Genomic DNA, 14789 nt, shown 5'->3' with positions numbered 1-14789 from the left:
AAGTTTATGGTCTATGTGAAAATGGTGAATTTATAAATTCTGCATGCCAAATCTTGAAATTTCAATATTTGGCATACGAAATTATTCGGCATGCCAAATCTTGAAATTTCAGTATTCCTCATGCTATAAGGGGTGATGCTCGATATACCAAGTCAATATACGCACTATTGTCAAGTATATATGCACTGTTATCTCGCTCTATCGTTCTCCTCCGAATATTTTAGACGAATGGAACGGTTATCCAGAAATTTTTAGCTTTTGTTAAGCTTTAGAAATTTCTAGGCAATATGTGCTCCTTCGAACAGTTATTTTACAGAAAAAAGTCTCTGGGTGCCCCTGTAAGAACGTTCGGAGTTCCGGATGAAGAAATCTTGGTCAGGTTCCCCCTACTGGGGACCATCGAACACGTCAACATTTGGACCAAGCTGAGACTAAATTAGTCGGGGAACGTGAGTAAACCATGACCATGCCAACAACGGCCTTCAAAATTTATTTGATAGTTTTTGTATCTGTCGGCTTGAAATACAAGTAATAATTACCAACTGCCTTTGTTGCCTTTGAGGTCAGCCATTTTTTTCGCGATCAAAGACATATTTTGAAATGAAAGCCTAAAAGCATGATTAGCTCTGATTAAAACCCTCGGCGCATGCTCAGCTCTGACACTTCTTGCACGCGCGCGAGGCCTAAGGAAACGGGCACGAAACCCCCGACAGTTTGTTTGTTGGGATGAGCTACTTTGACGATCACTCGCATCATACATACATACATACATACATACATACATACATAAAACTTTATTAATGTGTCTTGGAATGTCTAGCCGATGGGGTTAAGAACCCCTCTACTAATTGGGGACACCTAATACAGAAAGATTCAGAGGAGGGCTTTGAGGTGGCCAATGAACGGGCTGGGCCTCGCGAATAGAAGGTCAGAGAGAACCGAGCTCCACGGGAGTCTGTTCACAGTAAAGAATTTCAGTAGTTAATAATACCTTTCGATCTCATTGCTGTGAAAATGTTTGTCCCCGACTGCTGGCTGATTTTAACAATTTGAGCATTGTTTGCTGATGTGCAAGGCTACAAGGCAGAAATTAGCCTCTAATTCTTTAATAATGATCATCATGCCGGAAAAATTCTCCTAGGAGGAAAAGGGTGGGGCACTACGATTGCAGAGCTGGGCTGGCTAGTTGGCTAGCTGTAATTAAGCTGACATGTATTGTAAACATCCTTAAGAACATAGGAGAACACTTGTACGGTCCTGGAGTATTAAAAATTAAAGTGCCTGTTTGTTTTCAAGTTTGTTTGAAAATCTTCTCTCATCGTATATTTGGGAGAAAGAGATATGATCGTTCAGTCTGAGTATCAGGCGTAAAATCTCCTCTTCCATAACCCCTAAGAAAGGCATGATACTTTGTTTATGTAAATGACGTCACAAAGTCTGGTAATCATCTCTAATCAGTAGTTATTATGGCCCTCCTAGCAACCAAAACTTGAAATTTCCACTTTTTTCATGCCATATCTTGCCGGAATGTCAAAATCTTGCCTTCCAAAATTTGGATTTCAATATTCAATATGTCAAATCTCATAACCTTAGTATTTGGCATGTTAAATCTTGGAATTTAAACGTTCTGCATGCGAAATCTTGAAATTTCAATATTTGGCATACGAAAATATTCGGCATGTCAAATCTTGAAGTTTTATTTTTCTGCTGTAAATCTCAAAATTTCAATATTTGGCATGCCAAATCTTGATACTAAGGCTAACGACCCTTTGTTTTTACGAATGACGTTACAACGACCTGTAATTATCCCTAATAGTTGTTACAAGCCCTTTAATTTGAAACAGAGGTATCATTGATGCGAAGGTCACATCATTATTCCTTTAATATGAGCTCCCCTAGTGAGAAAGTAGGAACATCTTTGTTTGAAACAATAAAAGAGAAGGACAATAACATAAGCCCTCCCTGTTAAAAATAAACTTTTCACATCTCAGTGATTTAGTTTGGAACGCTTGTTTCCCCGAAACGCCTCGGTGGAGTGATTGAAGCTCGTGGTTCCATCGTACTTTTCGGCTAGACTGCAGCGGGGAATTATTTTATTATTCTCGTGGAGTTGATTTTTTTATTAGCTAAGGAGAAACAAAGCCTCCAGATTCAGAAAAAACAAAACCATGGCACTTATGTAAAGATGTTTTGTCAAAATAAGATAATATATGGGAGGTAAATTAGTGATATTCATCTAGATGTAGGCCTAATTAACTTTGCGTGAGTAATTTAGCGTGAAAGGACAGTATCACTTAAATAAGGGTCTAAAACAGAAAAATGAAGAAAGAAAGATTCTTCTGTAGAAACTTTTATCTTCATTGAAAGAAAGATTAAATAAACGAGCAGCTATAGCGCTTAACCCTTTAAACCCTAAGATCAAAATTTGAATTCTCATTTGTTGCCCCTATTCATGTCCTACAGAAGTAGTGGGGAGAAGTTGAAAAAATATCAAGTAAATTCATCTTGTGTGATCATGTCCGTAATTCTCATGACCACTCTGTTTAACAAAACATTGATATTACAAGGAGAAATTTGATGCTGATCACTCATAGGGCTCAAAGGGTTAACTTGGTAAAGAAAAACGTGAAAAAGCGAAATCAAATAATGAATTCAACTCATTTGTTTTTTACGGGAAAACGATATTCGTGACTTGACATGACTTGACAGTTGAAGTGTTTCGCTTTCTGCATTAATTGCCGCTCAAGTATCGTTCTTTGTTTTTCTCCCTCTCGATAATTGAACTGTATGTTTGTTTTACGTCAGTCCCTGTTTCTCTGTATACTTCGGCGGAAAACACTGACGTTATCTACCACATTCATTCGCGCAATTAACATAGTTTTAGCATTTTTTATTTTCGAAGTTATTAGTCAACGGAATGCCTTCAGGCAATTAAAATACAGAAGGAACGGGGTTCGTGATTTGATCTCCACTCTGTACTTTAAGTTTTATATAGTGACTGTATTTAAATAAACTTTATTATCGGACACAAAGGAAGTCTAAAGGAAATTCTAACGTGGCCGAAAATATTTGAATTGGCCACGTGACTTCCGGGAGAGTTTATTTCAAAGTTCGTCACCCGGATGTGGAACATATGTTTGGCCCCTTGGCGGGAAGCACAATTGAAAATGCGCATTTTATAAAGAATTATTGAAAATAAGCGTCGGCTCCGTTTGTGTGATTTATGAGTAGCGCTTAGAAACACTACCACGCGTTCGTTTGGACAGTCAAAATAACCCCAGCGCAGGGAACTTCAGTAAGAAACTAACTCGCGCCGAATGGATCTCGCTACCGATGACTCTCTTGGGAGATTTTATGTACCTCCCAGCCGTGTACCGCTCGAAAAGACGAGGAGAATCTACTAAGGAGCTCTCTTTCATCTTAAGAGGGTATGTATGGACTTAATTTATTGTACTAATTTTAAAGTGTTCTGAAAAAATAGAAAATTAATAACTACACGAAATCTAAAGTTGAAATCTACAGTTAAAATTCCGGCTCAGTTTCACATAAAAATATTTAATTTGCATGCGGCTCCATGACCGACATATGTCAGTATTCTTTGTCTCGCAAACGAAAGTAGTGCGAGACGAAATTTTGAGAGCATCTTGCTCATGGTCACATCTCTAACAAAGACGCGCAATCGTTTATGTCCGCTTGCGTTCTATATGAAAACTCAACCTCAGTCCTTAAATACACACAATATAATGAGTGAAACATCCAACTAATATGTATGTCAAAGAATATTAATAATAATCTATAATCAGGAAACGTTGGCTAAAGTGACAACCGTGAATTTATTATACCTTTTCGCCGTCCAGTAGAGTATTATCATTTTGTCGCTATAGCGCACCGTAAAGCCTAAAAATGGCGCATTTTCTACATCACAGAATAGAGTACGATTTTTGACCGTAGAGCGCGATGTTTTGTGATATTACACGTTTTTTTGTCAAGAGCTGACAGCCAGTTACAAAGGCCACAAAATGAAAAGAAATTTCATGTTCATTATCAGTGTTGTCTTTGCTTGGTTGATTTCATTATTCAGTTTAAGACAAAGTTAGGATAGGTGTATTTGGTTTATCGCGTGTTCTAACGTCTCTCTTTACTCTGCAGTTGTCGGGTCATTACTAGCACGTTATCTCAATGGCTCGTCTGTCATCTTTTGGAATATTTTTTTCAAAGCGATAGTTAGTAAATCAAGATTGAAAAACGCCACCGCAAACGTTTAGTTTCCATCTTATTGTTTTAGCCGTGTCAATGAACACAAGACGTTATAATTACCAAAGTGTTGATAAAATGAAATATCTTCCGCCATGGCGCGAAGTCAAAAAGACTGATTGCGACCTAGAAATAATTATGCTAAAGCAACACCTTTACAAAGGAATAATGTTGACAAAAAATGATTTATAGACTCGCTTTTACAGGGATATCCTGGTTTTTAATCTATTAAATTCTATTCAAGAACAGTATTTAGCTTTCTACCCCTGGGTTTTATAGCTGCTTCTTAAATAAAACCGAGAGCAGAAAAGGAAAATACATTACCATGGAGAAAACCTACAGAGTATAACAAACACAAACGTTATTTTGCTTTCGCATTTTAACTAGACAAAGCAACATACAAAATCAATTTAAGGAATATTCTAGAACTTTAAATTATTTGAATTAAAATGTAGGCCGGTGGTTGCTGTACTATTGGCGTTTTTTTCTTTTGAGAGAATGGAACTGTGCAATAAACAATTCGAAAAAATTCCAAGGCAAAGTTCAGTTCGCTGTACTGGACCTAAAAAATGATTTCATAGTAATTATTTGACGCAACAGTTTCGTTCACTTATTGTTATATGCGTCTTATGCTGCGGAACAGGATGATACAAAATATAATGAGCACGCGGAGATCCAAATTCAAATATAAAGCAAAGCGTGATCGAGAATTTTACATAAATCGCGACGGGCCAGTTGTTTCGGGAAATATCAATGCTGCCGAGTTAAGAAAACAATGCAAACACTCAGTGATGAAATACTATGCAATGAGGCAAATGTTTTGTCGTTGAATGCCAAACGATTAATAGAATGCTTTCCTTGCTTACTATTCTCCATAGCATTGAGTCAAAATTTCTTTCAGCCATTCTTTTCTTCCGTGGTTATATATTACTTAAACGAATAGGCGGAGATAATATTAAAAAGGACTGTTTTTAGTTGAGTAATAAATAATTTAGGTCGCGCAAATAGGTTCGATTCAGTGCTCTGAGATCGTTGCTACAACAAGGTCTCAACTTGGCCAAAACTAACGGTCAAAACAGTTTCATAATTCCCATAGTGACCACACGTCTGCAAGTGCGCTTTGGGAAGGTCTCTAACTCCGAAACCGGGAACAAAAGGTTGTCGTTGACAAATATTCCAAGGTGGAAACACGCTTTCATGCAAATTTAAGTTAGTGAGATTCCAAGCGGAGAATAAGGCATATATACATGTGTTTTCTGGTGGCAGTATTGAATTCGAGAGGCGTTGACTTTCTCTTTCTTTTATATAATATCTAAGTTCGATGAAAATGATCGAAGAAACTCCTGTCACTTGCTCAGTAGTAGCAATGCTGAAAGAAAATCAAAATAAATTTACCTTATATTTATTTTATTCAACTTCTTTCCGGCCACTGGATCACAGAAATGAACGAAAAAAAAATGAACGGCTTATGAATTAAACTAACGCTTGCAATGGTAACGGCCGTAGCTTGTTCTAGCGTTCATCCCAGTCGCGGTGGAAAAGTTTAAAAAATACTTCCACTGTTATGTCTGTTATCTATCGCCAACGTGAAGGGTGAACCAACAGGAAGTTCGGGCTTTCATGCAGTAATACTGAGGAGTTAACCACTTTAGTAATACCATGAAGTTTCGCGAAGTTTGATTCAATATTTTCTTACTGAGTAGTTGCAACCCAGCGTTAGGACTATTTTAGCTGCGGTAGGACTTGGCGAAATCTGATGTTATTTATTGGCCTAGCTAACCCCAGGCCTACAGAGCCCTGAGCCATCAAACGAGCACTACATGTACTCAAGAGAGAATACTCTAGGCACTGATAGAGCTTTGACCAGCCTTGTGTTACTAAGCAAGCCGAAGCCATTTTACTATTGCTGGAAATAAAAACGTTTCTCATGTGATTCTCATCCACAAGAGAGCTAAAATTTAGCCGCAAAATCAGGAGAAGAATGTGTAATAAGTCAACGAGAGCCAAGATTCCAAGCAGTCTTTATTGCACAAAACAACATGGCTGACTACTGTGAGAAGACAACCTTACCATGAATTATGGGTACTCATGTAACGTCAAAGCATGTCGGGTAACACGCTCTCCTCTTCTCACAAAATCAAAGAACTAATAACAATGTCTATAAAGCTAGAACACAACGATTGAACATGACGAAATGGACATGAACCGATACCGTCAGTAGTCCTATCTGCAAGCAATCTCACTTCAATATGGAGCGCGCTTGTTTTCAGCAATGGGTACTCTGCACCTAAAACAAGAAAGGAGTCTGAATTGAGTGTGACATCTGCGAACAGTCTGAATATCTGGCAGGGCGACGAATAGCTCGGCCACCACGAATAACAGTTTGAGGTTTAGGCAAACTGGGCGATGAAGTGACCGCGGATGCCTGTGACGCTGTTGCAGAATGACAGGGCTATATGAAGGGAGAGACACAGTCGCATGACATTTATCAGCTGAAGGTGGTGAATGTGTTACAGGGGTCGGTGATGAAGTGGAGAGGGAACTTGCGGAGGGCCTTGTTGTTTTAGGTACCAGTGATGAAGTAGATGAGAAACTTGCTGAAGTCCTTTGTGAGACATGGGAAGTTGGTGGCATGGCTGTTGGGTGATAGTTGTCAGAAATTAAAGACTTAGTTCAGCCCAGTTGTGAGATGGAGGGTCATGGCTGTTGGGTGATAGTTGTCAGGAAGACTTAGTTCAGCCCAGTTGTGAGATGGCGGGTCATCTGTGCATTGAGGAGGAGCAAGCTGGACTTGGATCCAGTTTCGTCGGATTTGACTGATACCGGTGTCAATGAGGTAAGAACAAGAGTCAGCAGAACCAAACACTTTACCTTGGATCCAGGTCTTGCTTGATGAGGCAGGTGGTGGCTTTGCATACACATAACTCTCAGCGGGAAGATCCTGGAGAGGTGCGCTTGCATGTTAGTCGTATACATTCTTTTGCTTCAATTTACCCTGGATATGATAGGTTAACACTGTGTCACGCGGGAGCGAGAGAAAAGGTGTGTCCAGCAGGGGCAGTGTTGCTGACCAACAAAAGGGCTAAGTCTACACTATCAGCCGTGAGTAGGATGTTTTTGGCTGACTTAACAGCAGCATCAGGTTGACCATTTAACTGCGACCAGTGCGGGGAAGATGTGATGTGATTGAATTGGTAACTCTTGCAAATGTCTGAAATAGGTCAGAGGTGAACTGTGCGCCATTGTCTGTTATGAGGGTGTGTGGAATGCCATGCCGGCTGAAGTGCTACCTGGTGGCCTGGATGACTGAATGGTTGGGAGTCGATTTATTTCGTAAAAATCACTGTAATGGTCAACTGTCACCAAATATGCAACACCCTTGAGTTCAAAGAGGTCTTGAGAGAGTTGGAGTGGCTCTAGAGGGTGTTGATGCGCATGTTGAGCACAGGTCGTTCGGGATTGGCACTCGTCTGTTATTTGACTGCTGAGGCCAGGCCAGGACACACAATTGCGAGCATGGCGGAGGGTAAACTCAGAACGCCGATTGGCGGCATGGAGTTTGCGGAAGAGCTTTTCTCGAAGGGAGGATGGGATGGTGAAGCGATCCTGCTTGAAAAGTACACCGTCATCCACAGTGAGTTAGTTACGTACAGACCAATATGGCTGTGCTAGCACAGCAACAACTTCGTTTGGCCATGAGTGGAGGGCAATCTGATCGCGATCTAAGGAAGATGCAGCTCTAATGTACCTGAGGGTAGTATCTCGAAAACCCGGAAGGTCAGGTGTGGTGGACTCAAACTCCACTCGTTAGACTAACTCATCGTGGACTTGCTTATGAAATGTAGTGGCCAAAGGCGCTCGAGAAAGGGAGTCCGCAATGTGAAGGGAAGAGCCCTTTCGATACTCGTTGGAGAGCAAGGATCATGCTCTGGAGAACACGCGGAGCAGAGGCTAGAGGGCGCTTGAAGATAGTTTCTAGGAGTTGTTGATCACTGTGAACCGTAATGTCAGACTTGCCGAAAAGGAGCTGATCGAATTTGTGAAAGGCGTGAACAGTGGTAAGAGTTTCTTTTTCAATTTGAGCGTACCGCTGTTTAGTTGGAGAGAGCGAGCTGGAACTGTACCCGACTGGTTGCCATTGGATGTTGTTGGAGCCATTGGGGTCAATGGCTGGTTGACACAGTGTCGCACCTAAGCAATATTCTAAGGTATCTACTTGTGTGGCGGCTTTGCTGTGCTGCTCAGATCAGAGGAATTCCTGTTTAATGTGTTTGAGGTCACGGAGAGGGCCGATTACTTCGCTTAGATTTAGACAGAATTTGGCTAGGTAGGTGATGGTCCCCAAAAACCGGCGGCTAGTTGCCTTGTATTGAGGTTGAGGCATGTCCAGAACAGCTGTTACTATCTCCGTGATCGGCTTAAGCCCCTCGGGGGTGACACGTGGTCCATGAACGGTGTCTTTCATGTTTTCAACTGGATCTTGTGTGGGTTAAGTTTGAGGTTATGCTGGGAGAGGCGAGCTTGCAAGTTAAGAATAGTGCGATCATAATCCTTGGTGATATATTCTAAAGATTCACCCTGACCGATGACAATGATATCGTCAGCGATGTTCACAACGCCTTTCATTCCACCCAGGACATCATAGAGACGACGATGAAATTGTTTAGGAGCCGAACTGATGCCAAATGGAAGTGGAGTCCAACGATAACGGCCCCACGGGGTGTACCTGGTGGTCAGCAAAGAAGATTCGAGTGTTAACTCAGTGGTTTGAAACGCATCCTTGATGTCAAAGACAAAGAAGATCTTCGCTTGATGGAAACGGTGGATGTTTTCCTCAAGAGAAGGTATGGAGTAAACAGGTCGGATGATGGCCTTATTGACTGTTTGTAAGGGGTGCAAGCAAATTCTTACTTTTTCGGGTTTGTTGGCAGTTGCCGTACGCTGATCACGTAAAACCATATAACGTATCCATGGGGTAGGTTGATTTACTAGGACTAGCTGACCGATTTGGATAAGCTTGTCCAATGCCTCCTTGATAATGGGTAGTTTAGGTGTGGCGTAGCGGTGGGAAGGTGCTTGGGTGGGCTTCACATCAGGATTGAGGGTTACGGAAAACCCAAGCCCTAAGACAGTTCTGGATTACCCTGTTTGATATGATCTAATGATAACTCACCAAATGGAAGTGTTTCTGCTTGAATGTCTTCCATCTGTTTAGCTGTATCCACATCATAACTTATGATGCCCATTCGGGTGCTGCCAGCCAGGCCCAAGAGAGAGGGATAGTAGCGCTGGGCAGCTATTACAGGGTGTCCCAAAAGTTCGTTACTCTACTTTACAAGTCTGTATTTCAGTACGATTGGCCGAAAAAATTTTTTGGAGACCGGGCCTTTCCCTTATCTCAAGGTTTGGATGACCGGGCCCCCTCCTTATCTCAAGCTGAGTCTGGATCTGGCACTAGCAAGTGTGCTGTTTCTGAGCGAGAAATATGCCTGAAAATTAAGAAAAATGAAATTTGAGCGGAACACGTTGATCAAAAACATATAAAAAACTTACCTTTGGCGCGACAGTTTGCTTTAATGGCTGTCAAACTTCAAAGTTTGGCGGCAAAACACGTCATGTCTGGCACCCTACAAGAGAAAGTATTATTTTGTCTCGTGTCATCGTTTAGATGCAAAAAGAGAGAGTGACAAAACAAACATCACGATAATTTCTTAACCTTAAACCGCTTAGAAAGCAAGATAGAAACCACAAATCGACTTGAGGAACCATTTTCCATCGTTTTTATCAAACTTGCGCGGGCAAAAGCTGTCGAAAGTCCCGGCCCCCGAGGAAAAAGCTCGTATAGCCGGCGTGGCAAGCGTTTCCGTTTCGTTTCGGAGCAAAAAAAACCTGAGGAACGGGATTTTCGGTTTTTCGCGCGGTCTTTGACTCTTGTTCCTCTTTCTTTGCTCCTACTAAACCGCACCGAAACGCTTGCTACGCAGGCTAAAGCTCGTATCGCGCAACGTTTCTGGCGCGAGATGCTTGGTAACCTCTCGCAAAATTTTCACGGGCGCAAAGCCCGCCGGGAATTGCACCCTATCTGAATTTTTGTTGTTTTGGGAAGTTGTGTGAGTCAATATCGGAAATTAAGTCAAGTTTTTTTCAGTGTTAACCTTTTATAAACCATTGACTTCGGGCGGGGAGCTATTGGCACTTATGCAGGAATAGATTCTGCCAGAAATGACGATGTAGGAGTGGGTCTAGCGTGGATAGGAGCTCCTGTTTCGCATTACACTTTGTTGTCATGGACGTGCTGTGTGGTTCAACTCCGAATGGAGTGGGATTTTGTAGTTCACTCTCCAGGTCGAGATGACGAACAGGGCCTATCCTCTTGAAATGTAAGTGTTTATATGTCTGTGTGCTTTTCATCGAAGCTTAGTTTTTCAATCGAAATATTCCGAATTTCGTCCCGATTGTGTAAATTATACTTGCTCAATTGTGTAGAATCCAGATCCGTACCGTGAACAAATCAAATTAAGCTTATTGATACTAGTCAGATCAGACGTAAACCGAGTTAATATTGTATAGTTTTAAGGTTTATCTGCCGTTATACTGAAGCAAGTAACTCTCTCTAGGTATTTTTTTGGAAGTAATAATTCAGGAATTTATTAAGGAAGTCAATACAGTCAAGCATAATCAGCTAGCAGATGATGAACTCGATCTTTCCAAAACTTAGAGCAAAAATCGAATATTTCATTTGAATTGCTACAACTTCATCAGCAATGTAAACTTATAGCTTAACAAAACAGAATAATTCAGATCAGATTCAAATTTTGAATGTAGGAATTGCAAAGTTCAGTTGATTTGTTCCAAGATGGAACCGAAAATTACATTTCCACCCGTAGACTCGTTTCAAAGTGTCGACTTTTTTTTTCCTTTGAGTACACTCACACCAATTTTTACGCTGATGCATTTAATAAATCTTATAACACAAATCTACACTAAGGGCACTTTCTTAAGCTTATAAGGTTAAATAAGCCCTAATAGATACATCTGATTATTATTAATATTATGGCTATGTACAGTTTTGGCATTATACCTGTATAATGTGTAACATATGGAAGTTATTAATCATTTTAGTTGAAAACAACAATGTCCTCAACTGCCTTGAACATCAAGATGGCAAAGGAGGAGTACCTATTATGAATCACGCTGACCTTTTTTTAGGCCATCAGGCGTCACAGGAAAAAATTAGCCATTATGAACGTCTGTGTGGGAGACTATAAGTGTTAGTTAACATGGCAAAATCTCAACCTTTGAATGAATCAGCTGTAATAAATGTTTTCAGGGTCCTTTTTGGGTAGGATCGTGCAGTAACGGTTAATTGAATGACCTTAATTGTACAAAAGGGTTCTCTGAAATCTGGTGTTGTTGAAATAATATAATATTGACCAGTATTCAGAGGTCATAATATGATTTTGACAAGAGGCCTGACGAGCTTGAAAAATGAGAAAAAGTACCAGAAAATGATTTCATTACTATCTTTTTTTAATGACTGCTTCTAGTTTCAAATGATAGTCACCAATCATGGAATCTAAAAAGAAGATCATGCATGATGTATTATGAAAATAGTAAATCACGCCTCACCTGGTTAATTTGGACCAATTCATGCATCACGGAAAACCCCGCTCCCAAAATATTAATGCCCAAATGCTTGTATGCCATTTGCATTTCTGTATTATTATTATGATATTTTGCCAGTCACTCGTGAAAGTAAGGTTGTATTAGGTCATTGATAGGAAACATGAAATGATAACAAAACAAATCAAATAGAAATTATGATCCCTGTTTTAACTTGATAGAACTGTATATATGACATTTTGTTAAGGTAATGAAGCTTTGAAGAGAGTAAATTGCTTATTTATCATTACTACATGTAGCAGCTCTTGCGATGCACCTCTCTTTTTACAAGTAGAAAACACAGTCTGCATGTTTACAATTTACTAGAATTTCTCATAAGGCCAGGGTTTGAGCCAGAGCGCGAACTTGCGACATTCTTCCCCTTGCAGGATGATTTGTCCCTTAATAAAGTCAAAACTAAATGGAAGAAGTTTATGCAAATTCGTACTGATCAGATAACCAGGATGGAGTAATGGTTGAATGATCACAAAATTGCATAAAAACTGCCCTCAGTAACAGTCTAAGTACTTTTCGTCTAATTGTGCTGATGACAATTGATATTGAAGGCCCTCCCTTGAGAAAGTTTGACTTTAATGTGGTTTACAAGGAATATTTATGCTTTAAAAACTCTTTATGCTACAAACAGTTCACTTAGCAGTGTAAAGGAAAAGATGGAATGAAATTGTTTTATCCTAACTTTCTTATTTAGTGTCTGCTATAAATTTGAGAACATTTTAAAAGTTTACATTTACTTAAATGGTGCATTAGACAGCAAGTTTGGTCACTGTTGGAGAATGAAAGTAGTAGACTTAATGTAAATTTACAAACTGTAAAACTGAAATTAAATTAACAATTACCATTCCTGCTATATACATTTTTGTATGCTTAAATAAAGCAGCCATAGCATTGGAGTAAAATTGTTTTCTTTTTTTCTTGGGCAACAGAAAAACACTTTATTGGATAGGAGAAAGGCAATGTAATAGAATATGTTCTGTCCCCTGCTGTTGCCTATTTGTCCCTTTGCAAGGGCCACAGGGAGACAAATTGTCTCCTGAGGCAGTGAAGGTGGTTCAAACCCTGATAAGGCACAAGTAGTTTATGACCAATAGGATGATCAACTGCAGTCTTTCAGAAGCATTTCTTAAACAGCTTACCAAATAGAAAGATGGAAATGACCACTAAAACATGCCAATGATAGCGTCCTTTTATTTTTCTTCTTCCTATACGAGCACATATACATGAGGTTAATCCCATTATTATCCGTTCAAAATATTTCACTGTTTCTATATAGGAGGCTGTTATCCACCTCGCCCTTCATTGCCCTCAGTGGATAACATTCTCCTTGATCTGCATAATTCTTCACATCATACTCAGCTTCATTCAATAATAAATTGTTATATATCCTCACCTAAATATTGGGAAAGGTGAATGAGTGAAAGAAGCATCAAAGTTCAATGACTCTCTTGAGTAATAGATAAGGAAGTGATGAATTTTTTGTTGCTCATTTCTTCTTTATTTCAATTTTTACCAGTCGCGGATTTGCTCACAGTAGTGTAGATGCACTCCGCCCTCTCCCCGAGAGACCAGAGGAATCACTGCCCCTGTCCTACATTGAGACAGTTCAGAGTGCCATCAGTAACTTCACACCTGACACCAGCAGTCAATCATCCCCCACCACTGACAATACCCCTAGTATAGTCAATGGCTTGTCAGAATCGAATACGTGGTCAACTCATACTGGAATCCTCACTGGCCGGAGTACTTGTAGCGTGAATTCCTGGGGTAATGAAGATGTGAGTGAAAGCTTAAGTCTTGTATTAGGCTCTCTTCTTGGTTTTGTTATCAATATAATTATATACTTTTTGGATTGAATGGTGCATTTTGTGGTGACAGGTCAAAATAATATTATATTCAGGTGAAAATTTTTTAACCAAGGTTGATTCTCAATTTCCTGTCTTTCTTAGCCTTAATTCGTGAATAATGAGGGCTAGCAGACAAAGGAGATAGACAATAAACCTAGGTTAAGAAATTTTAACCTGAATTTAATTTTGACCGGTAACCTGTACAGTGTGCATGCATGATCAATATCAAGGCAGTGCTCTAGCAACGTCTGGTGGCACCAGGTGCCATACCTTTGGCCTTGGCAACTAGGAAGTCTTAGTTCTTTTCATAGAAATCATATGCTGGGCACTCTGGATTTCATAGGCTCAGAGCACTAGGCTCTCTTTAATATAGTATTGCCCCTGTTTATGTTTGTATTATTTGTATCTTATTTATTTTCTCCATTTATCTTATTTTACAAGCCATTTATATTATATTACACTAGAGATTTGAAGATACATTGTATTATTCTTAAGATTTAAAATGGATAATTTACAAGAATAAATGGAGAAGGGCAAGATATAGTGAAACTAATTACATGCCCTTTGATTAAATAATTTACAGTTTAATTTACTTAGGATAAAAGAGATAAAAAGAAAAGTCTATTAAGTATGAAATATAAATTATAAGAGAGAGGAAAAAGGAAAGTACACAAAAAAGTACAACACTTGAGAGTCAGTGTGATGATGCTTAATACTTAGCAAGATAATGGTCGTATAATAGTAGTATAGTGTTCTTTTAAACAATATTTGAGTTGTCTTTTCCCATATTGTTGTATTATGATGAGTTCATGTAAATTATGTCCGTAGGAATTTGACCGTCAAGCTTCAGCAACAGTTAAACGCATGTTTGATGAGATTGACGGAATGCTTTTTGAAGGGATTCCTTTCAATGGTAAGGGGTGGTACTTTAAACTGAAGTCCTTGGCAAAACCCAGTTTAAACTCTTTGCTGACAAAACTCATCCCTTTACAGTGCTCAAAGCTTGTTGTT

The 14789-nt window shown here is 39.6% G+C and overlaps 1 protein-coding gene across 2 annotated transcripts in view; it reads left to right on the top strand.

Annotated features, from left to right (window-relative positions):
* Positions 1-3164: 3164 nt before the first annotated feature.
* LOC140934013 (protein FAM149B1-like) overlaps positions 3165-14789 on the top strand; it is a 27847-nt gene continuing 16222 nt past the window's right edge. Inside the window, exons 1-3 of one of the 2 annotated variants that reach the window (XM_073383699.1) lie at positions 3165-3428; positions 13448-13709; positions 14607-14691. In XM_073383699.1, the coding sequence (XP_073239800.1) occupies positions 3334-3428; positions 13448-13709; positions 14607-14691 (442 nt within the window). In that variant the 5' untranslated portion in view covers positions 3165-3333. Of the gene's footprint in view, positions 3429-10345; positions 10635-13447; positions 13710-14606; positions 14692-14789 lie in introns of those variants that run through there. The other variant, XM_073383700.1, reaches the window with a different exon arrangement.

The sequence above is a fragment of the Porites lutea genome, chromosome 4, assembly GCF_958299795.1.
Source record: "Porites lutea chromosome 4, jaPorLute2.1, whole genome shotgun sequence".
Classification (NCBI taxonomy): domain Eukaryota; kingdom Metazoa; phylum Cnidaria; class Anthozoa; order Scleractinia; family Poritidae; genus Porites; species Porites lutea.
The sequence above is the reverse complement of the archived record's forward strand: the minus strand, read 5'-3'. Positions and strand labels throughout refer to the sequence as shown.